The sequence below is a fragment of the Bos mutus genome, chromosome 19 (assembly GCF_027580195.1).
Source record: "Bos mutus isolate GX-2022 chromosome 19, NWIPB_WYAK_1.1, whole genome shotgun sequence".
Taxonomy (NCBI): Eukaryota; Metazoa; Chordata; class Mammalia; order Artiodactyla; family Bovidae; genus Bos; species Bos mutus.
Genome location: NC_091635.1, coordinates 1151181 through 1176052, shown reverse-complemented (window position 1 = coordinate 1176052; position 24872 = coordinate 1151181). Strand labels below are relative to the sequence as shown.

Below are 24872 nucleotides of genomic sequence, written 5' to 3'. Positions count from 1 at the left end.
GCTGAACTGAACCATCCGAGAGGCGGCATCACACGCAGCGGCCTGGGGAGCACTCGGGCTTCTGGACTCCGCTGTCACTGAGCCCAGACACAGCCTCCCGCGCCCCCTGCCTCCCACCTGTCCGTTCTGCAGACGCAACACCTGGATTCAAGACCCGCCAAGCTCTTCTGCCCACAGGGAAAGTGGCGAAATGACAAGCAGAAGTGGGCGTCTGCACTCAGGGAGCCTGCAGGCGCTGCCCTTAACCGTCTACCTTAGTTCACGTGTCTTCTGTGAAGACACCTTCCGATCCCCATTCAAGGCTCTAAGCCTTCCAAGGGACCCTCCCGCATTAAAGCTGAGCCACGCCAGCGGCTCACTCCCGTCCCAGCCAACAGACGCCCACACGGACACGGGTGGGCTTCACAACGCCGGCCGAGGACCCTGCCCCGCTGCTCCCGCGGGCCACACTGCCAGCCGGGCGCGTGGTGGGAAAGCAGAAGGCGCTTACACGCTACTGTCTGTCATGGACATGGAGTCGTCGGTCAGCGCGTCACTGGATATCTCGCTGTCGTTGGCGCTGGCGGCCGGCGCGAAGACGTAGCCGGAGCCCACGTGGTACGGGTTCACGGGGTCGCTCCTCCTGAAGGACCTGCGGAGAAAGGCACAGCTCGCATCCCGACTCTCGCCCCAGCCCGGGCGCCCGGGAGACCCTGGGACAGTCCCCCGCCTGCCGCCCAGGGCCCGCTGACCTCATCTGATCCTCGAGGCCACCAGGGTGAAGAGGTCGTGTGCCCATTTCACAGACGTGCCCGGGGGGCCCTGGATCACAGAACCGCAGCCAGTGGGTGTGGGACCCATCCGGATGACTCCCCCTCAGCCCGTCTCTCTGCTTCTTCACACAGGACTAGCCTCAGTGTCAAAAGACACTCCAGCGTGAGAGCCAGGACGACTGACCCATGGTGGGTGTCCGGGCTCCCCGGTGGAGGAACTGGTGGGGTGGTGGGGATGCTCCCTGGGCCCGGTGGGCCCGGTGACCCTGGACGGGACACGGGGGTGGGGGCCAGGGAAGCGAAGCGCAGCAGCAGGTCCTCCACCCTGGGTGGCGGCGGGGTGGGGGAGAGGCCTGAGGCTTTCCCAGCAGCCGTGGGATCCAGGGGGCCTGGGTCAGACTGAGGTGGGGGGCGGGCAGGGAGCTGCTGCACAGCTGGGCAGAAGAGCCCCGAGGAGGGTGGGCACCGGGGCTGGAATGAAGGTGTGTGTGGGGGGTCCTGCCTTCGGGACCTGCCCTCCAGCTGCAGCGACGAAGCAGACAAGTGACACTTAGAGCTGTAACTCTTCACAGCAGAACAGACCTTACAAAGGGTCTAACCCGACCCCTCAGTTTAAAGCAGACAAGTGACACTTAGCGCTGTAACACTTCACAGCAGAACAGACCTTATAAAGGGCCTAACCCGGCCCTCAGTTTAAAACGTTAAAGAAACCAAGAGCTACCACCAGTGATGGGAACAGTCAACTCACTGGACAAGACCCTGATGCTGGGAAAGACTGAGGGCAAAAGGAGAAGGGGGTGATGGAGGATGAGACGGTTGGATGGCATCATTGACTCAATGGACAGGAGTTTGAGCAAAGACCAGGAGAGTGAAGGACAGGGAAGCCTGGTGTGCTGCAGTCTATGGGGTTGCAAAGAGCTGGACATGACTGAGTGACTGAACCAGCACCACCATCAGCTCAGGGCTCAGTGTGGGTGGGGTCCCATCTCCTCCCTGCCGCACCCCCGCCAGTACAGGAGGTGGTCAAGGACTGTCTGCCACCCAGTCATTGGCAAGGCCCCCCAGGGAGTGATGGAGCCCCAGGTGGGGGTGATGCTCTGCGGGCGGCCACGTGGAGCCCACATCAGGTCCTGGAGGAGCTGATGGCAGCAGAGATCCCAACCTGCCGGACTGAGCGAGGCCAGATCTCGGAAACGTCAGGTGGCCGAGCAGCGACCAGGAAGTGCTCACAAGGAGTGTGGCGTGAGCCCACTGGACACCTTGGGCCAGGCCACCCTGCCTGGCCCCGCCGCTCCGGCCTCGCTGGCCCACCTGTGAGGGTGGGGGGGCCTGGCCCCTCCCTCCTTGCCCGGATTCTCGGTGCTGATGCCAGGAGGCCGGGGGATCCTCCATGACTTGGAACTGGTGCCCATGTCTCCAGTGTGGCGTTTCCAGACAGCAGGGCAGGAGGAAGAGGGAGGAGGGGACCGCCCACGAGAGGCCCATGGTCCTCCCAGAGCAGAGGCGGGCGAGGGGCGGCTGGTGCGAGCACTCGCGAGGAGACACACTCTGCCGTGTCTCCACTACGGGCGGGACAGGAGGGGAGTGGAAGAAAATGCTTCCCCGTGGTCAGGTGGCCCCAAGGAGCGGGTGGGGGCAGGTTATGGGGTCGCCAAGATGTTAAAGTGGCCCAAAGCTCCAATCTCCTGGACAGGCCCCTGCCTCAAAGCAGGATGGAGCTTCCCAGGGGGCTCAGTGGTAAAGAATCTGCCTGCCAATGCGAGAGACACAGGTTTGATCCCTGGTTCGGGAAGATCCCCTCAAGGAGGAAATCACAACCCACTCCAGCGTTCTTGCCTGGGAAATCCCACGGACAGAGGAGCCTGGAGGGCTACAGTCCATGGGGTCCTGAAAGACTCGGATATGACTGAGCGACTGAGCAACAAGAAGGATGGAGGAGATGACGGTCCTCAAGGGCTCCGTCAGGTGGAACCGGGAAGCTCCCAGCCAGCTGGGTGTCACAGCCTCCACGGAAATGGGGTCCACCTCAAACAACGTGTGGTTCAGATAGCCACTGGCCCCGGGCTGGAAACACCTTCCAAGGGCGATGCTTACAGGGGTCCTGGTAAGGGGGCGCTGTTTACAGGGGTCCTGGTAAGAGGGCACTTTACTGGGGTCATGCTAACTCTCCAGAAAACCACCCAGCAGCAAACACAAGGCGCTCTCGGGCAGGGTTATCAGGGTGACTGCACAGCGCTGGTGTGTTTCCCTCCTGAAGGCCTGTCCTGCGTGTGCAGGTGACAAGCCCCCTGAGAGCAGGGCCGGCCCGTCTGCCTCCCCGGCGCCCACCCCCAGCACTGCCCAGCGTGTGGCTCGTGGCTGAAGCTCACAGCTTTGTCCACACTCCCTTTTTTAAGGACCTAGGACACGGTTGCTGAACGGGTTTTTCATCTAAGAGGTGTAACACAGAGATCAAAAAAGCCCAAACAGCCTTAAGCCTCTGTGCCCCTGCCCATCCCGTGTTGCTATCTCTGCGGTCTTCACACATCTGCACCACCAGGTGAGGGCTGCAACCGCACGGCAGGGACGGCGTGACTGAGACCCCCCCAGCAGAGCAAGGTGCCTCCCGCAGACGCTGCGTGCAGACACCGCTCTGCGCTCCCGGCCAGACACCGGGGCCCCAAAATAAACTGGGCTCCCTCCCTCCCAACACAGAGGGCTACTGTGCCACCAGCAATCACACGTGGAATGTACTGCTCTTCGCTCAGTCCCTGTAGTGAAGTACAGGGATTTTCCTTCCATCATCACAAGATGACTCAGAGGAAGGTGGAGAGTCCTAGGGAGAGACACAGACTTGATTTTTTTCTTTTTCTTTTTAAAAAACCCAGAACTTTGTCAAGACCTCCACAAAGTTTGGAGAAAATGAATTAGAAATCCTTTCTTGTGATCGCTTTAAAAAAAAAACAAAGAAACTCAACCAGGCTACAGTAATTGTACCCAGATGCGGATTATTTCTTCAGGGCCATGGTGCTCCCAGTTGCTGCAAGCCCCTTCTATTCCTCCAGAGAGCAGAGGCCGGGACAGGGCTCGCGTTGGGCACTCCCAGGCCCGCGGCTTCAGGGCGCACAGGGCCTCAGCAGTCAGGGGGCAGAGGCCCCTGGGACCCTGCTCCGCACGCCCCCGGCCTGGTCTTATCTGTTATCTCTTGCGATCCCGGGGCCCCATCCCCACCCCCAACTCCAGGGCCAGGCCCATACACAGAGAGAGCAGACTCGGCCTTTGGGACCCCTTTCTGGGGCCCCTCTCAAAACAACGCACCTTCAAAGGCATTGGCTTCTAAGGCTGTGCGTTTGAGGCTCTTCTTTTCAGAAGCCCTCTAATGATTTCCTCACCAAGTCCCCACCCAGAAGGGGCCGCTCCCTCCCGCAGCATCTTCTAAGGGAGGTGGGGAAGGTGGAGGGCGAGGCCAGGTTCGCAGGCGAGGCCAGGTTCGCAGGCGAGGCGCACGGGGTGGGCGTCGGCACAGCGCCCCCCTCGGCCAGCTCCCAGCACAGCCTCCCTCGGGCGTCATGTTCTTCCATGATGTTGAGGCCAAGCTGGACTCCAGTGGCTTCCACAGAAACGGGCCCCATCGGCGATGGCTTAGGGGGGACAGGAAGCACTGGCAGCTGGCAGGGGACACCTGCTGGGCCCCTGATGTACCGTGAGGCCATGAGGCCGGGGAGCCAGTGATAGACGGGAGACCACCGAGAGGGCGTCCCAGCACCAGGCCAGCCCCCACCAGGCCGCCGTCCTCCAGGGAGGTAGGGAGCATGTGTGCATGTGCGTGCGTGTCCCTCCTCTGAGGACCGTCTCCTCTTCTATGAGTCTGTGTCCTTTCGTGACCCATGGACTGTAGCCCGCCAGGCCCCTCTGTCCATGGAATTCTCCAGGCAAGAACACTGCAGAGGGTAACCATTCCCTTCTCCAGGGGATCTTCACAACCCAGGGATCGAACTCACATTTCCTGCACTGCAGGTGGATTTTTTATTGTCTGAGCCACCACGGAAGCCCCTTAATATGAAACCCAACCAAATCAGTAAGAACAAAAACCAAGTCTTTGAAAGTGAGGCTCCTCTCAGTGCCCAAGGTAAACTCAGGGCTTGGGGACCAGCTGGTGCCCTTGGCATCCAGCTGCCAAGCCTGCTCCTCAGCAGCTGGTGACAGGGAGCCCTCAGCAGGACTCGGGCTCCCTGTCTCCTTCATTTGACTAAATCAAGCCAGTCTGTAGGCCAGGGACCTGGCTTCATCAGTGGAGGGGAGGCTGACTTGAGCTGGAGACGTTCCCTACATCCCAGGAACTAGCTGGGAACGCGGACACAAGTTCAACAAGTACAGGAGGTCGGGGCGGGGGAGGGGACAGCTGAGACCGATGGGCACAGAGTGAAGGGACAGAGCAGGTGATGACATAGTTACCCCCACAGGGGATGGTAAGAAGAAATGTGGGAGACCCCTGTAAGTCAGTGATCGCTCAGAAAGGCAAAGCACGCTTGCTTCACAACAAAACCACCAACAGAAGCCCTGGTTGTGCCCCCAAACAGTAAAACAAGGTTGCCCTGAGCCCCACATCCTACTCGGGAGCTCAGTGAGTTCATGAGCCCCAGGACAAGCTCTCTGAACAATAAAAACCAGTCATTTGTGGACCTGGCTTGACCACATAGGGACCATAAAACTCCCCTGCTCAACCTGGAGGAGCTGAGGCTGGAAGCATGACGTCTGCTCACGAGTCACAGAATCTCTTCTCCCCTCCCCACTTTTCCGTGATCATAAAACTGTAGCCCAGTGAGTTCTTGGGCCATGGCACCCCTTTGCCTGCCTGCTTGTAAACCTCACAAGTGTCCTATTCTAACAAGTCACTTCGTATCTGTCACATTGCATCTGAGTTCTTTTCTGCACTGAGACATAAAGGACTAAGGTACTGGAGCTCTTCAGAGCCCCCGAAAGGACACAAACTGCTTCAGAGGTTCACAGTGGACACGGGCTAAGACTCAAGGCTCACTCTTTGCAAGTGAGACCTGAACCTGGTTGCCCTTTTCACACAGCCAACAGTGAGCATGAGTAAATCAAGCTAATTATAATGCCTTATGTCTGTTCAAACCATGTCCCTTTACAAAGGGCTTTCCTGTTCATTATTCTGATCCTAACAGCAACCTGTGACATCAGCAGAAGGGACAGTGCCCTCTCAGCTTCAGCAAGACTTCAGCCCAGGTGGGAAGAGGTGGTCAGGGCTGCACCTCAGGCCTGTGAACAGCTCGGTGCAGCTCCTAACACACCGCAGGCACCCTTGAGTATCTTGCACGTTAAAAAAAAAAAAAAAAAAATACTGGGGTAGGTCTTAATCCCTCTTTGACGATGCCCAGGTAAGACTTGCAGTCCAGGTAAGGTACCAGCCTCTCAACCCAACAGGGGGACAACGTCAGGCAGGAATCTAGTAGGAAACCCAGGGGGCCAATGAAAAGGTGTCATTTACATATGAACAGCACCCACCAACCCCAACCAAAGAGGCACGGAAGAAACACAAAGGAGGACGCTCGCCTGCAGACACCCCGTTAAAGCTGAATCCTGGTAGAAACACCCAGGCTGGGCCGGGAGGGGGCGGGGTCCCGACTGCCCACCCACAAAGGGGAGGGTCCCAGGAGGGTCCCGCCCCGGAGCCCGAAGGGCTCCAAAACCAGCCAGGGCGCGGTTTACAAAGGTGGCGCTCTGGGCCCTGACCCCGGGGGGACACTGAAGCCCCACTGTCTCAAGGCCCCCAGAGAAGCCGCCTGACCACAGGCCTTAAGTAGCCTCGGCGACCGCTGCCAGCCTGGAGGGCACGGAGGCCGGCGGGGCTTTCCCCAAGTATCCGCATAACGGAACGGGCAGGGGTGGCAGGTGGCCTGGAGCTGCCAGCCCCAGAAGTCAGAGCCAGCATCTTTCTCCAAACAGCCCGAAACCATAGCTTAAAGATGCTGAAACAACTCGGTTCCGATGATCCTTGGAGCCCTTGCACAAGCCAGTTAGGTCCCATCGAAGGTGGTGGTGGTGGACCAGATGTCCGCCCGGGAGACCAGCTCGCAGAGCCACAGGAGCGCCCCCTGGCGGTGCCAACGCCACCCTTCCCTCCCAGCAGGACCACCCCAGGACCACCAGCTTCCTGGCTCAGACCCGGCTCCCCGCCCCTCCGAGGCCCGCCGGACCCTACAGAGGGAGGCAACCTCCAGAGACAGCAGCCAGGTCGCACGCCCCTTCCCACAGGGTCAGCGATAAGCTGCTCCAAGAGCAGCCCAGCGGCCGGCCCCTCCCCCGCATGCCATCAGCAACAACCTGGAACTCAGAGGCTCATTCTCTTTGGATATTTGGAAGGGGAGAGAGAGAGAGAAACAGAAAAACTCATTCCAACAGGAGGTCTGAAGTTGCCTCCAAAGGTCAAGAATCTTAAGACTTGGCCGTTCTATAAAGAACTGCTTGTCCTCCAAGCCTCCAAGAGAGAAGGCAGTCCAGGGCCCAAGTCCTCTCCCGCCAGAACCTCCTCTCCATCAGCAGTGAGCGACACAGGCACCAACCGGGGTCTGCCCCCCAGGGCAGCAAGCATGTAAGACCTAGCAGCAGGTTCTAAAAGCACAGGACCCTTCACTGGGGAGTCACAGGTCCCTGCCTCCTCTGGAGGATTCCTCGCAGGGTTCACATCTCGTTCCATAAAGAACCACAAGCCCAGTTGTTAAGCCAGCTGCTGGCTCTTAACATGAAAGTTCAAACGATCCCACTTACCCCCGTGGTCTGGGCACACATGCTACCACCTGGGCCGCCAGCTCCGCCAGCATTCACTCCTCACCACTGAGTGACCCCTTCCCAAACCGGCACTTAGTGTCTGACTGACTCTCCTCGCTGCCCCTCTAAGACTGGTGCAGGATAATGAGTAACCACATTGAGGCATTCTGCTGCCACTGTCTGCAGCCGGCACTGGGAGACTCCGGGTATTTAGCTGTGCGTGCATCCCTCTCCTCTCCTTTCAACAACAGAAAGCCAGATCAAAGGGTTCGTGGCCAGCGGTCCGAGTGCAAGACAGACCTCTGTCAGCCTCAGCAGCACATCTGACCATCCATCCATCCACCCTCCTTAACTCAAAACATCTGCAGAGCCCACTTCATTTCCCACCCCCCCGTCCACCCCAGGGCTTACCTGTATCCGCTTTCGATGGTGTCCATGGCCCTCGCGCTGGCTGTGGCCCTCAGGGTCTTGCTGGACAAGCCCACCACAGTGGGGGGGAGTTTGCACTTGAAGTCGGCACAAGTCCACTCCTCCTCCTCATTCAAGGTGGGGAGGTAGCCACACACAAGCCTGAGGCTGCCCAGGCCCCCCTGACTCAGGTAAGCTGGGTTCTCGCCCCCGCTCCCCACGTACTGGAGGCATATGTCCGACGTCAGAAACGTCTGGTAGGCGTTCTCCTCCATCACGGCCTGGACCTCGGTCTGGGCCTGGTCGAACATTACAGAGTCAATCTGCTGCTTCTTGATGCTGTCCCGAATGTACGTCTTGGTGGCAGGTTTCAGCTGCTTGGAGACGATGCTGTTGTTCTCGATGTACCTTTTGTAGATCGCTTTGGCTACTCGTAAAGTTTTGGCATCCTTCAGGTTCATCTGCCGGAATCCATTGCAGGCGAACCAGAAGTCTAAAGTATCCACGCATTTCTCCCGCTCCAGGAAAGTCCGGAAGAGATAAGCACCGTCCTGATCGCCCAGCAAGGAGTGCAGAGACTTGGTCCACCTGGTCAGCGGGGAATCCGGGGACGCCCGGCCCTCCGGCTCCCCCAGCCCGCCCTCGTTCCGCCGGGCGCTGGGGGAGACGGGCGAGGCCTTGGCGGCCGGGCCCTTTCCCACGCCCGGCTGGCACGGTGGGGTCTCCCCTTCTTCCCCGGGCACTGGGGGCCGCGGGGCATCCTCGCGGAAGCTGCTGCTGGGGTCTGGGAGCCGAGGCACCAGCACAGCACTGCTCATGGCGAGTGCCTTCTTCTCGCTGAGTTTAGGAATTTTTTTCTTCTTCCAGTTCCTCCCAGCAATCAGCGTGGTCTCTCTTTCTCTCTCAAGTCAGCAGGGACTCATCTGAGCCTCCTTTCTGGGAAGAAAAGGAAGGGGGTGGGGGAGGCAGAGAGAAAAGGGTATTGATATAATCAAAACCAGATCTACCCAACATCAAAGCAAGAAAGTAAACAGGCTTTTCAACTCCTCAAATTCAAATCAAGCAACCCAGCTATCTGCGAGGTGCTCATCTAAAGTATCAGACGCTGCTTTTTCAAAGGCGAAATCTGAGCTCCCCGCTTGGGGGTGGGGGCGGGGGTGGGGGGGGCGGGGAAGGGGCGCGGGGAGGGTGGGAGGTGGGGCAGAGGCCCCGGGAGGTGGAAGACACCGGCTTCCAAAACCCCACCCGGCCCCGGCGCGCGCAGGGCAGCCCGGCGCGCCCCTCCCCTCGCCGGGACAGCACCCACTCCACAGACGCGCGCCCCGAGCCGCCGGGCGGTGCGCAGGTGAAACCAATCTCGGTCAATTTCCCTACGCGGCTCTCAGCACAGATACTCGAGCTCCAAACGTGCCCTTCCCGGCATCTGGTTCCCATCCCCTCACCTACCCCTTCCCACTCCTTAAAAATTCAGAAGAGCCTCGACCGAGCAAGCAGCCCGCCCAGCACAGGGAGGGATGGGCTCCCGGACTCCCAGCTGGAACCACCCCCCCCCCCCGCGCCACCCCCAGATGGAAACGTTCGCTGCGCCCCGCCTCCCGCCAAGAATCCGGCTCAGTCTACACCTCGGTTTTCCCGGTTCCCCGAAACCAGAAATCCACTCACTCAGACAAGGCTTTGATCTCTCAACTTTGCCAGAGAGCGGAGAAGCCTCAGGACTCGCCGCCCCCTGCCCCCCGCCCCCCCGGAGCCGCAAACCCTACAAAACCGGATCAGAAACCGTCTCACGCTACCACCGCCTGTGCCAAGAATCCCAAACTCTGCTGACCTCAAGCCTCTTTTTTCCACAAGCAAAAAGTCTTATCTAACCAATAAAGCAGCCGCTCACCCCAGCATGGGAAGGATCAAACTCGGGAGAGCGGAGGGGAGGGCTGGGGGGGCGGGTGGGCGCGACACCGAACCGGAGGCTGGGGGCCCTGGGTGGGCGCGCGGGGCCCCCGCGCGGGGCCTCAGGCCGCCAGTAGCGCAGCGCTGCCCAGGCGGAGGGGAAGGGGGTCGGCCCCGTTACCTGGAAGACGAAGGGGGCCCGAGGGCCGGCTCTCATCGCTGTCGAGCGCCCCCCACCCACCCCGGCTCGTCCCCCGGCCCCGGTCCACCCCGACCGTCCGGAGCCCCGGGAGGCGCTCGCAGCCCCGAGTCCGGGCGCGGGTCGGAGGCGCCCACAGAGAAGCCCGGAACGCGGCGGCCGGTCCAGCAATGGCGACGCGGAGGCTCGGCCTCTCCGCACGAGGGGCCGGGGCGGCCGGGGCGCGGGGCAGGCGGCAAGAGGGACGCGGGGAACGCAGGCGCCCCGGGCTCGGGCCGCTCCGGCGCGCAGACTGAGCCTCGGCCGGCGATCGGGGCCCCTCTGCGCCGACCGGGGGCTGGAGGGGAGGAGGGGAGGGGAGGAGAGAGCGGCGGGAGGGGGCGGGGGAGGGGAGGGGGCGCCGCCGCCCTTTCATCCCACCTCCCAAAGGCGCCCCGGCGCACTCTCGCACCCCGACTCCTACCCAGCGCCGCCCCGGCGCGACACCCCCGGGGGAGGGGGCGTCTGCCCCCGCTCCGCCCCCGCTGATCGCTCGAGTCTCTCCGCCCGGCCCCCGCCACCCCGGCCGAGCCCCCCGGAGCGCCGGGCGCCGCGCCCGCCACCCCTCTGCGCGCCCGCCCGGAGCGCGCCCCGAAATAGCCGGCCTGCCCACTTCAAAGGGCCGCCCGGCACATCAAAGCGCGCGGGCCGCCCGCCGCCGCGGCCTCGCACTCACCAGGGGTCCGCGCGCGCGCTCCGCGCCCAGACCTCGCGGGCGCCCCGGGCAGGGCCCCGGCCCCGGCCCCCGGATCGGCTCGCCGCCGCGGTCCCAGGCCCCCCCGGGCCGGACCCGGTGTCGGGGAGCATGGGGAGGCGCGCGGCCGGGGAGGGAGTGCGGGGAGCCCGGCGGCGAGGGCGGCGGCGGCGCGCCCGGCCGCCCCGCGTCTGCGGAAGATCCGAGTGGGCCTCGCCCCGCCGCGGCCGCCCTGGCCCCCCGGCCACGCCGGCCGGGCTTTCGACGCGGGCGCCGCTTCCAGCAGCCGCTCCGCGCACCCCACGTCCTCCCGGCGCTTCCAACAAAAACTGCGCCGCGGACCTCACTGTGCACTTCAAAGGCGCGGGCCGGCGCACGGTCCTGAAAGGGAGGTAAGCGCCCGGCGCGCCCGCGCCGCCCCCGGGCCCCCGCCGCCCCTCGGCGCGCCCGGCCGGCTCGCGGCCCCTCCCGCCCCCGCCCCGGCCGGGCCGGAGCCCCTCCGCCCCGGCGCCCGCGACGCCGCCGGGCGCGCCCTCCGCCCCGGCCCGGGGGGCCCGCGGGGCAGCCGCTCGGCCGGGGCCGCGCCTCCGTCCCACCTTTCAGAGCGCAGCCGGCGGCGGGGGACCCGGGCGCCCCGGGCCCGGGGCGGCCCCGCGATTCATGGCTGCGAGCGCTTCTCTTCACTTCCCGGCGCCCGGCGGTACCGAGTTGCCAGGACCTGATCAAAGCGCCGCCGGCCCCGCGCGCCCGCCCCGCCGCCCTGATCCCGCCGCGCCAATCCCCGCCGCGCTCGGCCGGCCCGCGCCGCCCGCCTTAAAGGGGCCGCGCCCGGCCCGCCCCGCCGGGCCCCCGTGGCCGCCCGCGCCCGGCCCGAGTTCTGGTTCCGCCTCTCAAGTGCTCTGTCCTTTTTGCTCCGGCTTCCTCCGCCAGCCTGTCCCCGTCCACCCAGCTCGGGAAAGCAACAGTTTATTGTAGCATCCTGGCCATTCTGAGAATTGCAAGCAGGCAGATTTTTTTTTTTTTCCTATCATCAAACACTTTTCTACCTCTGTACAAGTTTCCCTGGGAATTTGGGCTTAGAGAAGCTTGTAAAAAAATAAAAATAAAGATAAGAGCGCTAGACCGGGGGTGGACGGCTAAGTGTCGTAGGAGGAACGCAGGCCTGCACCAGAAGTCGTGCGTGCTTGTGATAGGACCCCGCGTGCCTGGGTCGGTGAGTGTGTGAAGATGGTGTGAATCTGCCTGCAGAGGCCTGGGGGCTGGAGGTGGGCCCAGACGCCTCCCTGGGAAGCCAGCCTCAACTCCCTGCAGATTTTAACCCCACATTCCCAACCTGGCCATCAGGACCCTCCCAGCGGGTACACCCCCATCTTTCGGTATCAGCTGCATCCCCCACTCTCCGGATGTTGCATATTAAACAGACACGGGATGTCTTTCCCCCCATGGACTCTCAGTGCTAACGTAGTGAAAACTCCTCACCCCACCATCACCTCTCAGTACCCCCAACATCCACCCAACAACCATCTCGCTTAGAATAATGAGAAAATATACCACAAACCCAGAACATTGTTTATTTACGCATCTATTGGATCTCTCAAATGATGAGCTAATAATTGATTTTTCCTCCTCTTAAAAAACGCGAAGGTGGAGCCCAGACTTGCTGCAGAAGGGAGAGGAGAGCTTGGCATCCTCAGACGTCGAAGCACTGGCTTTCCACCTCTACTGTTTCTTACTTTACGTTCTTAGTGAATTGAATGGAGGGCAAAGCCTTCCCAATGCAGAGGGGCCTTGAACCTTCATCAGGCCTTTAGGACTTCAAAACACGCAAGAAACAGGTTTCTCTGACTGCATAGGTTTCTGCAGGGAGAGAGGAAGAGGGGGCGTCCCATAACCTGCTGTGCCGGCAGAGATGCTCCCAGGCTGTGACCAGGGCCCAGAGCTCCTGCAGGTTGAGCCGCCTGGGCTTTGCCCTCCCCAAGACCTGCCTCTCTGTGTCCACGCTCTGCTCCTCGGGCTCACCTCCCAGGTGGCCAGGCTGGTGTGAAGCCAGTGGTCCAAGGCCAGGAAACACATGGCCACTTTGGGGCAGACCAGTGAACAAGAGTGGCCAGATGAGTTAGCTCTGGATTGGGACCTGCTGCTGCTGGGTGTGAGGACGCTGGAAGCCAGCCTTTCAGAACGCTGCACACCCCCTCAGGGGACCGTAGGAGAGCCTGGAGCTGTCCGGGGGTTCCCAGGAGCCTTTCGACCACAGAGGGTGTGAATCTAGGACCACAAGTGTATGCGGAAGGGGATGCATTGCCATAAGCATCTACAATATAAACAACAGCAGCGTGTGTGTGCGTGTGTGTGTGTGTGTGTGCACAACGCACACACACACAATGTGGGGGAGTGCAAACTCCAAAATCAAAATAAACAGCGGTCAGGAAGAGGAGGCTCTAAAAGGCGGTGGGCACTCAGTCTTCACGGGTGGCTCTCCTCCCCCCCAGCTGCCACCCCCTCCCACCCTGCACGACCCCCTGGCCCCAACCATCCCAGGTTGGCTTTCACCAAAGGGCTCGCCCTCTGTTCCCTATGAGCCCAGGACTGGGCCGCGGGAGCAAGGGCGGGTTCCGCTTGGCGCTCTCAGCAGTGAGCACTTGGAGAGCCCGGTTTCCAGAACAGGTGCTCGGTCACCTTGGGCCAGCGCCTCCCCCCGCTCCCCCGCCCTGTCCCCTGGTGGTACATTTAGCGCTGGGGCTGGGCCAAGGGCCCAGAAGTCAGGAGCCCCTCAAGCCCCCCGGGTCCCCGACTACTTGTTGATGATATTTCTGGAGGAGGAGCCAAAGCGCCCTGCTTCTCCCCAGCCCCTTTCTCAAGATAGCTCAGTTTTCCATTTTCCCCTTCTCCCTGGCAGCCGCAGCGTCATGTGACTGGTTGTAATCCTGCACGGTTGCCTGGAAACTGGAAAGCAAGGTGATGGATTTCTGCACATGCTCACTGCCCCTGCTTTGAAGACAAGCCCTACGGAGGATCAACAGCCCACTTGGCCTAAGCGCAGACAAGTTTAATAAAGCAGAGAGTAATTCTTTTCTGGAATTAGGTACCGGGCTGAAATCCTAGAATCCCAGAAAATGCAGGGCTCCCTGTGAGGCACCTGGCCAGATCTCCAATCTTGAGTCAGCTAGACAAAACCTCCTGGGGGGGCAGAGAGGGGGAAGTCACACCAGCTGCGACTTCAGAGCAGCTCAGACCCAGGACATTGCTCTCGAAGAGTCAGTGACTCTGTCTGTCTTTTATTTCTTTGGAAAACTGCCACCTTAGACAATGCAGCTTTGTGTGGGGAGGGGGTGGAGAGACATGCAGGTAATGTTTCTAGAAACTGCAGGTCACCCAGCTGCTCTGAGGCCCTGTGTTTACTTGTAAAGTGGAGGGGACACCCCTCCAAAGGCTGTTGTGAGGAGGCACCACGCTGGACACCCACGGCAGCCTCTGCAGTCCCTGTTTCCTCAGTAGCCTGTTAGCTGTTCTGGGAAGTAACTCCCATCTCTGGAGCAGTGATGCCCTCCAGTTAGGGGCTTCTGGCCTAGGGGGCTGGAAACCGAGCAGGGGGTGCCTGCAGAGGGGACCCCCAGCCTCTGCTGTCCTCCGGGGAGAGGGGCAGGGCTCGGCGCAAAGGGGTCTGTGCTGTCGGCTAGCTCTCAGAGGCCTCGTACCCAGGACCCCAGAGAAACAGAAGCAGCTGCGGGCTTCCCTGGTGGTTCAGTGGTTAGGGCTCTCTGCCTCCAATGCAGGGGTTGCGGGTTCGATCCCTGGTTGGGGAACTAAGACCCCATGGTGGCTCAGCAGTAAAGACTCCACCTGCAGTGCAGAAGACGCAGGTTCCATCCCTGGGTTGGGAGGATCCCCTGGAGGAGGAAATGGTAACCCACTCCAGTATTCTTGCCTGGAGAATCCCAAGGACAGAGGAGCCTGGCAGGCTACAGTCCGTGGGGTTGCAAAGAGTCAGACGTGACAGCAACTAACAACTGTATATCTTTGGCAGCGTCTTCCAGCCAGGGGAGGCCTTAAAATGGGGTCTAATCTAACCCATCATTTAAGAGATGAGGAAAGTGAAGCAAAGAGGAAGGGAGATCTTCCCCGGGTTCCTTGGCCCACTCCCAAGCTGAGCTAGAACCCCCAAGTCCATCCCCTCTTCTCCACACTGTGGTCACCAGACCTGGGCAGTTCACCCTGGGTCCTTGGCTTCCATAACAGGACGGATAAATATCATTTCATGAAAAGAACATTGTAAGTCAACTATATCCCAATAAAGTTAAAAGAAATAAATCACGAACTTAAGTGATAACCAAAAAAAAAAAAGCCGAAAAAGTCATCAGCCATCTTAATTAGTACAATTTACTTTACAACGTAAGAATAATTTGGAATGTGGTCCTAAAGCATCATTGCTGGGCTTGAGCTGGAAATGCCAAGGAAGCACATTCATTTGGCTCCAACCAATGGGCGGCCTTGACCCAGAAGTGGGCTCCCTCCGTGGCCCCTGGGCGATGCTGCCAAGCCTTCAGTGGTGACAGGTGTTTCCACAGCCACTCTGTGGGGTGGGTGCAGCGGAGGGTGGGGTGGAGCCCCCAGAGTCTGGGAGGAGGAAGGGAGTGGGAAAAAGTGGGCTCTGCTTCCTCCCCCTCGGGAGGGGAGGGGGTGGAAATGGCAAGGTGGGGATTTTCAAGCCACAGGCGAAAAAGTGAGGTCTTAGGCAGCCCCATCCCCAGCAGTTTGGAGGAGAAACCTATTTTTAATAAAAATGATCATCTTCATTCTCTTCAGTTTAGAATGAAATTAAGCTAAACAGTCAATCCTGAAGGAAATCAACCCCGAATATCCACTGAAGGGCTGATGCTGAAGCTGAAGCTCCAATACCTTGGCCACCTGATGCAAAGAGCCGACTCATTGGAAAAGACCCTGATGCTGGGAAAGATTGAAGGCGGGAGGAGAAGGGGATGACAGAGATGGTTGGATGGCATCATTGACACGATGGACATGAGTTTGAGCAAGCTCCAGGAGCTAGTGAAGGACAGGGAGGCCTGGCATGCTGCAGTCCATGGGGCTGCAAAGAGTCAGACAAACAACAACAAAGCAAACAATAATTTAAAACTTCCTAATCTGATTTACCTTCAGGTGCTTTTAATATTTACTATAAATGGAGCTAGAAACTGCTGTCATGGCTGGCATCCCACCAGGAGTTTTCAGGGAGATGGGCTTTCAGGAGCTTGTCACCAGAAGAGACCATCCATAGTCAAACAAATCCAGAAAGAGGTTCTGATTTTTGAAGTTCTTGGCTCCTGAGTGTCCAGCAGATACACACACACAAAAGCTGTTTTCAGAAAAGGAAGTGAAAGATAGATAGGAAAAAAAAGTCCCTGAAGTCAGCATTCCAACTGGCAACACGTGAAATTTTGTAAGTAAATAGGTCTGTGTTCCTGAGCGGCGGCCCTCCATGGGCCTTCTTGTTTTCTGCCCCTGAAGTTTCGTCCTGCTCCCTTTAAACAGCTGCTGGAAGGGGCAGTTGTCCCGGGCTTGAGATCAGTCCCCTTGTTCCTGCACGTCAGTGTCTCTTCATTTGTCCTCGGCATCTCTGCCCGACGCTCAGTGCCTCCCTGGCTCTGAAGGGCTGGCCACGTGGCCCGGGATGCTCGGCGGGGCCGCGGGCTGCCCCGGAGCACCTGGGAGGTTCTGGATTTGTTTCTGTTGAGGCCTCCCGACGTCAGGTCCTCACCCTGTCTCCTGGGCCTCAGAGCATCGGCTCCAGAAGGCTGCCTGCCGTCCTTCAAGAGGCGTCTACAGGGGCAGGCTGCCCGCCTGCACTCTCAGTGTCCCTCCCACCCATGGTGGGCTCTCAGCCGGTGAGGGGCGTCCTGCCTGGGGAGTCCCGGGCCTTCCTGGGTGCGCGCCTGCAGTGCTCCTGTTCTCAAGTCCCGCTGGCTTCTTCGGGACGACCCTCTAACGGTGGCCGCCTCCCTTTCTGGGCTCCTCCCTGTCGGGTGTCTTCCTCTTTCCATCCACACCTCCAAGCCCATCTCTCCAGGGATCAGGGCCTCCCAGCCCTCCAGCCCCACCTCTTCACCAGCCTCCTTCATCCTCCCGATCCTGGACCACTGGCCACAGATGGCTAGAATTTAACACCGTTCAAATGGAACCACCTTTGTCTCTCGCAGAAGCCAGGCAGCCTCTGTCAGGCAGTGACCCCGCGTCCTCTGCCGCCTCCGAGAGAAACCTGGGCCAGTCCAAGCTCTTCTCCCTCACGTGCGCCCACCCAGCGTCCAGCCCTGATGCTTCTGTCTCCTAAAATCTCCCCCAGTCACCACCTTCTCCCCGTATCTGCCACTACCACATGGCTCTGGCCCTTCTCTCTTGCCAGGAGCAGCAGCATGTCCTATCTAACTGTCCTCCGGGCCTGTGGTTTCCAGTCCCTGCCTGGGGCCCTTAGGTGATGCTGCGAAGAGAGTGCAAGGCGCTCTCCAGCTGACTGTGTCCTTCCCACCTTCAGATCCCCCTCCAACCCCGGCTGCACATGACCTTCGTTCAGGCCCAAAACCCTGTGCGAGGCCACGGGGTGGTTGGCCGGCCTGGCCTCCAGTTGCGTGTCCGCCTCACACGGAGCTTCCGTTCCCCTTCCTCACAGGAGTCCCCTGCCGGCCGGCCGCCCCTCCGGCTTCTTTAGGCCTGATCCCTCTTCCCCGGACTGGAGCACCTCCTCCCGCGGTCATGGCGCCGGTGGCAACCTGGAGCAGAACTCACCCCCACCTCCTCCGGGTCGGCCCACTCAGCCACGGACCCAGGATGCAGGGGCCATGCTCTAGCACACTCGCATCCCTCAGCCCAGCCCCTCCCAGGCACCAAGTCAGGACTTGATAAATGTAGACAGAGGTGGTAGTAAAGGAGGGAACTGGGGACCATCCGCCTGGACCGAGACGCCGGTCTCAGAAGTGCCCTCGCCAGGGTCCAGCCTTTAGTCCTGAGTCAGGACAGCTATTGATGAGATGAGGATGAGATGGTTGGATGGCATCACCGACTCAATGGACATGGGGTTTCAGTAAACTCCGGGAGTTGGTGATGGACACGGAGGCCTGGCGTGCTGCAGTCCACGGGGTTGCAAAGAGCTGGACGGAATGAGCGACTGAACGCCATCAACCACGAGAGGATGTCCCCTGAACAGAAGCGGAGCAATGACCTGCACATCAGGTATGCCTGTGCTTACCCAATGGCTTCTTAGCAAAAAACATTAGTATCCCACCCAGAAATTAAAATGTGAGAACTGAACCTCACTCCTGTACTAATGTTCTCTTGATAACCATTGCCCCATAACTTCAGCACAGAACAAGTCACACTAATGTACTGAAAGTGTGAAGTCCGTCTTGGTAATACCAAAGAACCACCCCAACGCTTAGAAAACGCCAGGAAAAAATTAAGTGGCACAAACACACTGTGCTGGCCAGCGCATCAGACAAGAAGACCCGGAGAAGATGCCACCAGCGTCACAGCAGAGGCCAGAGGACCGGCTCCCAGCTGATAATACTGCTGCTTCCCCTCCCCCGAAGGGAGTATGTCTTTTTTGCAGAATTGACAAACTTTTTCTCAAGAAGATCAGAACGTTTCACATGAATCCATCAATTCACAAATCAGATAGTGATCAACGCCTGGTGGCCTGATTTGGGGGCCAGAAAATTCAGCCACGGGAAGGGGGTGAGTGAGGGGCCCCGCCCTGCCGCTGCCTCTGTTCCAAGGTCAGGGGGAGACCTGCGGCCCCTGGGCCAGGTGTGGGGGCAGCTGTGAGACGGCTGCCCGCTGCCCGCTGGGTGGGGTGGCGGAAGGAGGGGTGTGCCGTCTTCCTGGGGGACTTTGGCCCCTGGAGGAGCCCCCGCTGCAGGACGGTTTCTAGAGGCCAAGACCACAAGGCCGGCCTGAGCGAGCTCTGCCGGGGTGGGGGGTGGGGGTTGGCGGGCGTGGGGAGGCCCTTTTCCTCGGGGCGGTGGGCTTCCTCAGGCCCGCAGCTGCTTCAGCTAAGCTTGACTTTCCTGAGAGCGCCCTGGCCCCGGCCAGCAGACCCCGGGCTCTGACCTTTTGACCCACCAGGGGCATCCTCGCCCACCCCTTAGCCAGCCCTAGGGTGGCCGGACTTTGGATTTCCCTGAGGAAAGGTGTCAACATTCAACTCTACAAGACAACGGAGGGGCCTGCCTGCCCTTGGCGGGGAGCTCCCCCTAGAAGGGCCTGTTCTGGGGAGCCAGGACGGGAAGAGGGTGGGCATCGCCGGGTGCAGCACAGCGGAAGGGAAGCGGGACCCTTCGAGACCCAGCGCCGCGTTCCCGTACTTCTTGCAGCTATCAGGCAGGAGAAGCCGGGGTGCAAGGGGGGGCTCCGGTCGCCTCAGAGGCGGGGAGCCTGAACCCTGCAGTCTCCCCAGGAGTGGGTGGACCCTGGGGCTCCCCAGGTGGCGCTAGTGGTAAAGAAGCTGCCCATGCAGGACCCCAAAGAGACGTGGGCTCAGTCCCGGGCTCGGGAAGATCCTCTGGAGGCGGCACGTGCCTGGAGAAGCCCGTGGACAGAGGAGCCCGGCGGGCCACAGTCCTTGGGGGCGTAAAGAGTCAGACTCAGCAACTGAACAACAGCCCCAAAGCCGGGTCAGGAGGCGCATGTGCCCCGAGGGGACCCGGCCTGGGGGGCCGCCCCCGGTGTCCGCTGGGCCCTCATTGGCTGTTTCGTCTCCATCCGCCAACCCACCTGTCTGTTCTGCGTGCGCTGTGCCCGGGGTTCCTGGCCCCATAAAATTTCACCTCCTGGTGTAGAAGTTGTCTCACCTATAAACATGCTCTTTGAGGTGGGCCTCCCCAGGGGCGCCCAAGGCAGGGGAAACTGGGGACACGGGCTCACAAAGAGGCAGGGAGTCACGGCCTCCCGATTGCAGACTGCCGCTGCCCACCTTCCGCACGCGGCCGGTGCCGGCTGTATCCGGCATATGAGGGCGCTAGGTCTGTCCAGGGCTGCTCATCAGGACGGCCTGACCTCCATGAGCCCCCAGAGCTGCAAACCGAGCCTCGCACGGCTCTCAAATCCAACGCAGTGGAATGAAGGGAGGACCAGAGGAGTCGGGGTAAGAAGCAACAACACACACTGGACTCGGGAGTCAGGAAGGCAAATCCCGTTTCAAATCCTGACCCACCACTGTCGAGCTGAGACCTTGAATAAGCCATATCCATCCTTCATCTATCTATCCATCTATTAATATTATCTGTCATCTATCTGCTTATCTATCCACCCATCTATCTATCTGTCTATCTGTGTGCTTAGTCGCTCAGTCGAGTCTGACTCTTTCCAACCCCATGGACTGTAGCCCACCAGGCTCCTCTGTCCATGGGATTCTCCAGGCAGGAATACTGGAGTGGGTTGCCATGCCCTCCTCCAGGGGATCTTCCCAACCCAGGGATCAAACCCACGTCTCCCACGTTGCAGGTGGATTCTTTCATCCGAGCCACCAGGGAAGCCCCATCCGTCTCTCTGCTGCTGCTGCTGCTGCTGCTGTGTCGCTTCAGTCGTGTCCGACTCTGTGTGACCCCAGAGATGGCAGCCCACCAGGCTTCCCCGTCCCTGGGATTCTCCAGGCAAGAACACTGGAGTGGGTTGCCATTTCCTTCTCCGATGCATGAAAGTGAAAAGTGAAAGTGAAGTTGCTCAGTCGTGCCCGACTCTTAGCGACCCCATGGACTGCAGCCCACCAGGCTCCTCCATCCACGGGATTTTCCAGGCAAAAAGTACTGAAGTGGGGTGCCATTGCCTTCTCCTCCGTCTCTCTATTATCTATTAATCCTCTGTCTTCAGTCTCTCTACTATCTGTCCATCCATCATGTATCTACCTATCTTTTATCTGTCACTCACCTGTCTAGCCATCCATCTGTCGATCACGGATCCATCTATCATCTCTCTATCCATCTTTTCGAGGCCTCATTTTCCCGTCCACAGTGGAGCTAAGGGTCGATAACCACCGTGGAAGCGACAGATTGCCAAGCTGCCCTTTCTGGTTTGTTGCCTGGCTCCAGTCCTGGGCACCGCACCGCCTCGGGATGTTGTGAGAGCCAAGATGAGGGACGCGAAATGTCTGTCATGGAGACCCGCAGGGCAACCCAGAGCTGGAGTGCCTTCTCCCCACTCGGGGTGTGAGGCCAGGGCACTAGTCCTGGGGGCCCGGGCAGGGGGACCACCCCCGTGCAGTAAGCACAGGTGCGGCCGAGTCAGGCCTGGACCCTGCAGGGCCGCAGGGACCCCAGGGGCTCCAAGGCCTGTCCATCCACCGAGCACAGGAGGGGCCGTGCCCTCCTTGGCGCCATCTCCCCTCGCAGAGGCGGCGGCGGCAGGACCTTCAGGCCGAGGGCAGTAACCGGGCCCTAAAGAGGCCTGGCCACCATAGACCAGAGACGGGTCCCGAGTCTGCTTCCTTTCTGGTCAAAGGCCTCAAGGGCTCGGGAGCCACTGTGACGTCCAAGTCTGGTCCTTGCAACCGGGATGTTTGAGGCCTCAGCTCAGAGTCCACGGAGACAGAGATGATCACGGCAGGGCCGGAAAGATTGGGGGGGGGGGCGCCGTCCCGCCCCGGGGGAGAGACGTCCACAGGGAGAGACGCGGAGGAGGAGGCACCCGGCAGCCCCTCTCCCCTTCAACCACTGCCTTTATCAGCCTACTTTACAGAACAGGTAAGAGGGCGGAACCTGCTACAGCAGAAAACACAAATTCATCCCCTGTGCAATAGTTCTTAGAAATTTCAAGACGGTGACATGCGTGTGTGCTGACTCACTTCAGTCGTGTCTGACTCTGACCCCTTGGACCAGAGCCCTCCAGGCTCCTCTGTCCATGAGGATTCTCCAGGCAAGAAGACTGGAGCGGGTTGCCGTGCCCTCCTGCAGGGCATCCTCCTGACCCAGGGACTGAACTGGCGTCTTCTGCACTGCAGGCAGATTCTTTACCACTAGCGCCTGTGAGCTTGCTTCCTCCTGCTGAAATGCAGTAGGAAGAAGAGGCCCGGGTGGGCGAAGCAGGGAAGAGAGGAGGGAAGGGCCCCTGGCCCCCTCTGGGGCAGCTGGGGGCAGATGGTGGGCCCCGGGCTGCTGGGAGGACGACGGGGGAGGCCGGGCGGGGTCGAACCCCAGCGCATCACTGGGAAGCTGTGGGGCCTCGGGCACAGGTTCTGAGCCTCCACGTTCTCTACTATGACGTGGGGCTAAACCACCTTGTTCCCGGGAGGGCGAAGGGAGGAGATGGACATAGAAGTCCGTGTAGACAGCAAGGTGAGCGCCTCCCTCGACTTAGAGAATCAGGCCTTGCTCTCCCCCAGGAAAACGTCTGAGATGCTCCGGGGAGCCTGCTGGATCTGGGGATGCTGAGCGCAGGCCAGTCACCCCTGGCCAGCTTCCAGGCTCATCCTTGAGCCGGGAGGGTCACTCCCTCTGCAGACCGTGTCAGCAGGCAAGGCCACCCCAGCCCAGGGAAGGGTGATGGGCTGTGATCAGGTTTGGAAATGTGTGTCAAACCCAATTCCAACCAGATGCGGCTGGCCCGCTTCCAGCAGCCGCCTGCCATCCCAGGCCTGGCCAGGGGGAGGCTCATGCCAGGGCAGCCAGGCCTATCTGTTCCCCGAGCCCTTGGGTCCAAACTGACATGCTCACCTCCCTGTTCAGACGGTCTAGGCCATGAGGACCTCAAGGACACAGCGAGCCTGGGCAGAATCCACCTGCCCATCTTCCAGCCGGACGGGCAGGGTGGGGGGGGGCAGCTGGTGAGGAGACACAGTGCAGCCTCCGCGAAGGGGTGCGTGAGCCCAGCCTCCCCACCCCCACCACGGGAAGCGCCCCCTGAGCCACAGATGGGCCCCCGGCAACCAGCCAGGAAGCCACGCTTTGCTGGGTTAAATATGGTGGCTGAGAAAAACCCAGGCCGCCGCCGCCACCACCCAGAAACCAACCCAGCAAAGAGTGCAGCGTCCCAGCAAGAGTCGAGTGACAGGAAACCCAAATGTTTTGAGTTTAGCTGTTAAGCATAGTTTCCAGCGAGTGTGCTCATGTCTTGAAATGAAACAGATGAAAGCAACATGTGTCGATGGTTGTAGGAAGACAATAATGTCATCAACAGGAAACAGAGAAATTGAGCCCCGAAGCCTCAGCCCAGAGCTTAACTCTTCCCCTGCCCATCCCCAGAGCCTTCTGTGGGAGTCTGGGGGCCTTTCCCCAGGACGGGGGCCCTGGGAGACCCCCTGCAAGGGTCATGAGCACCAGAGAAGGACTTGCTTTGGTTCGTGAGGGCTGATGGCCGTGGTGGGTGGGGGGACGGGAGCCTCCGACCCTGGAGCAGCCAGAGGGGGAGCCATGTGGCTTCGCTGTCCTGAGCGGCTGCAAAGCTTTGGCTGTGGGGCCATGGCTATGAGGTCTTGGCCAGGGCAGGGCAGGCAGCTGGCAGAGGTGGCCCAGCCCAGCCAGTGTGTTGGCATTGTAGGGAGTGGGGACCCCGTGGGCCCCAGGAAGCACTGACGGCTGCCTGGTGGCCAGAGGTGCAGGCAGAGCAGGTGGGGTCTGGGAGACCCCTTTTCACCCAGTCTCCCCACTCAAGACAGAGTAAATGAAGTACACCCACCCCACTAGCCAACCCTCAGAGAATAGGGGGGAAAACGCTGACTCTGGCTCAGCGAGTGAAGAATCTGCCTGCAATGCAGGAGACGAGGGTTCGAGTCTTGTGTTGGGAAGATTCCCTGGAGGAGGAAATGGCAGCCCACTCCAGTGTTCTTGGCTGGAGAATCCTGCGGATGGAGGAGCCTGGTGGGCTGCAGTCCTGTCCTGTGTTGCTGTGCTTAGTCCCTCAGTCGTAGAGTGAGGGGCTTAAGCAACAGATGCTTATTTTCTCACAGGACCGGAGGCTGGAAGTCCAAGATCAAGGTGCTGGAAAGTTTGGTTCCTGACTAAAACTTTCCTACTGAGCTTCTGTGTCCTCACATGGGAGACGGGGAGGGAGCTGGTCTCTTCCTTGTCTTAAAAGGGCACTAACACATCATGGAGCCCCACCCTCACGATCTCATCTAAACCTGATTGCCTCCTAAAGCCCCCCTCCAAATCCCATCATTTCAGGGTTTAGGGGTGCAGTACATGAGTTTGACAGGAGACAAGATTCAGTCCACAGCACTGAGTGTGAAGGAGCTTCCAGGTCAGCCTGATCTACCTCTGCGAGTGGTGGCCCCGTGCCAGCCACCGTCTGAGGCTCAGGAGCTGTGTGAGTGATGGGCAGACCCCGGCTTTGTCTTCCGGGAGCCCTCAGCGAGTGAGAGACCAGCCCAGAGGTGGACGACACGGCACCAGCAGACTGAGGGTCTCAGCGGAGATGCCCGCGGGATTCAGGCTGGGAATAGGGAAAGAGCACTGAGCCCACCCTGGACGGGACAACATGAGGAGGAGGGGGTCCCTGGGAGCGAGATGCAGCCTGCGGAGGGGCTGGGCCCCTGCAGGACCTCCCCCGGGAGCCCAGGAGGCGGGAGGCCTGCCACGGGGGCATGGCATGGAGCTGGCATGGTCGGATCAAGGGAACCCAATCCTCTGGCCTTGACTTTGCAGAGAAACTTTTTGTCGTTTGGTGGGGAAGCAGTGTCACTGAGCTCTGCTCTAGGAAGTGCCTTCTGTGGATGGTCAGGGACTGGATTCCATGAGGGCTGGGCTTCCAGAAGCCGATGGGAGTCTGCTGTAATCTAAGAGGTTGTCCTTGGTTAGATTGTTGCTGTTGTTCAGTTGCTAAGTTGTGTCCAACTCTTTGAGACCCCACAGACTGCAGCACGCCAGGCTTCCCCGTCCTATACCATCTCCCTGAGTTTGCTCAAACCCATGTCCATCGAGTCGGTAATGCCACCCAACCATCTCATCCTCTGTTGTCCTCTTCTCCTCCTCAATCTTTCCCAGCATCAGGGTCTTTTCCAGTGAGTCAGTTTTTTGCATCAGGTGGCCAAACTATTGGAGCTTCAGCTTCAGCATCAGTCCTTCCAATGAATATTCATGGTTTCCTTTAGGATGCAAGGTCGGATCTCCTTGCAGTCCAAGGGACTCTCAAGAGTTTTCTCCAACACCACAGT

At 60.1% G+C, this 24872-nt stretch overlaps 3 protein-coding genes across 6 annotated transcripts in view; 1 reads left to right on the top strand and 2 right to left on the bottom strand.

Annotated features, from left to right (window-relative positions):
* The window catches only part of AXIN2 (axin 2), a 28445-nt gene extending 16950 nt beyond the window's left edge, over nt 1-11495 (bottom strand). Inside the window, exons 1-3 of one of the 4 annotated variants that reach the window (XM_070388936.1) lie at nt 11341-11495; nt 7932-8864; nt 491-631 (exon numbers count right to left, since the gene is read on the bottom strand). In XM_070388936.1, the coding sequence (XP_070245037.1) occupies nt 491-631; nt 7932-8746 (956 nt within the window). In that variant the 5' untranslated portion in view covers nt 8747-8864; nt 11341-11495. Of the gene's footprint in view, nt 1-490; nt 632-7931; nt 8865-9993; nt 10338-10726; nt 11051-11340 lie in introns of those variants that run through there. The other 3 variants (XM_070388938.1, XM_070388935.1, XM_070388937.1) reach the window with 3 other exon arrangements.
* On the top strand, nt 8745-15018 carry LOC138992053 (basic salivary proline-rich protein 4-like). The gene is made up of 4 exons (XM_070388997.1): nt 8745-8816; nt 9193-9273; nt 10001-11136; nt 13641-15018. Exons 1-4 carry the CDS (start codon nt 8745-8747, stop codon nt 13654-13656), a joined length of 1305 nt encoding a protein of 434 aa, XP_070245098.1. The 3' UTR covers nt 13657-15018.
* Nucleotides 8781-24872, bottom strand: part of CEP112 (centrosomal protein 112) — a 356316-nt gene continuing 340224 nt past the window's right edge. Inside the window, exon 29 of the transcript XR_011467850.1 lies at nt 8781-8864. The gene's annotated coding sequence lies outside the window, so the exon portion shown is untranslated. The remainder of the gene's footprint in view (nt 8865-24872) is intronic.

What these genes read in the sequence shown, in the direction of transcription:
- LOC138992053 (XM_070388997.1), top strand. Translation starts at nt 8,745, where the DNA reads ATGGCGAGTGCCTTCTTCTCGCTGAGTTTAGGAATTTTTTTCTTCTTC. An exon ending in TCCTCCCAGCAATCAGCGTG is followed by an intron (nt 8,817 to 9,192) that starts GTCTCTCTTTCT and finishes CGGCGCGCGCAG; the next exon opens with GGCAGCCCGGCGCGCCCCTC. An exon ending in AGCCGCCGGGCGGTGCGCAG is followed by an intron (nt 9,274 to 10,000) that starts GTGAAACCAATC and finishes GTTACCTGGAAG; the next exon opens with ACGAAGGGGGCCCGAGGGCC.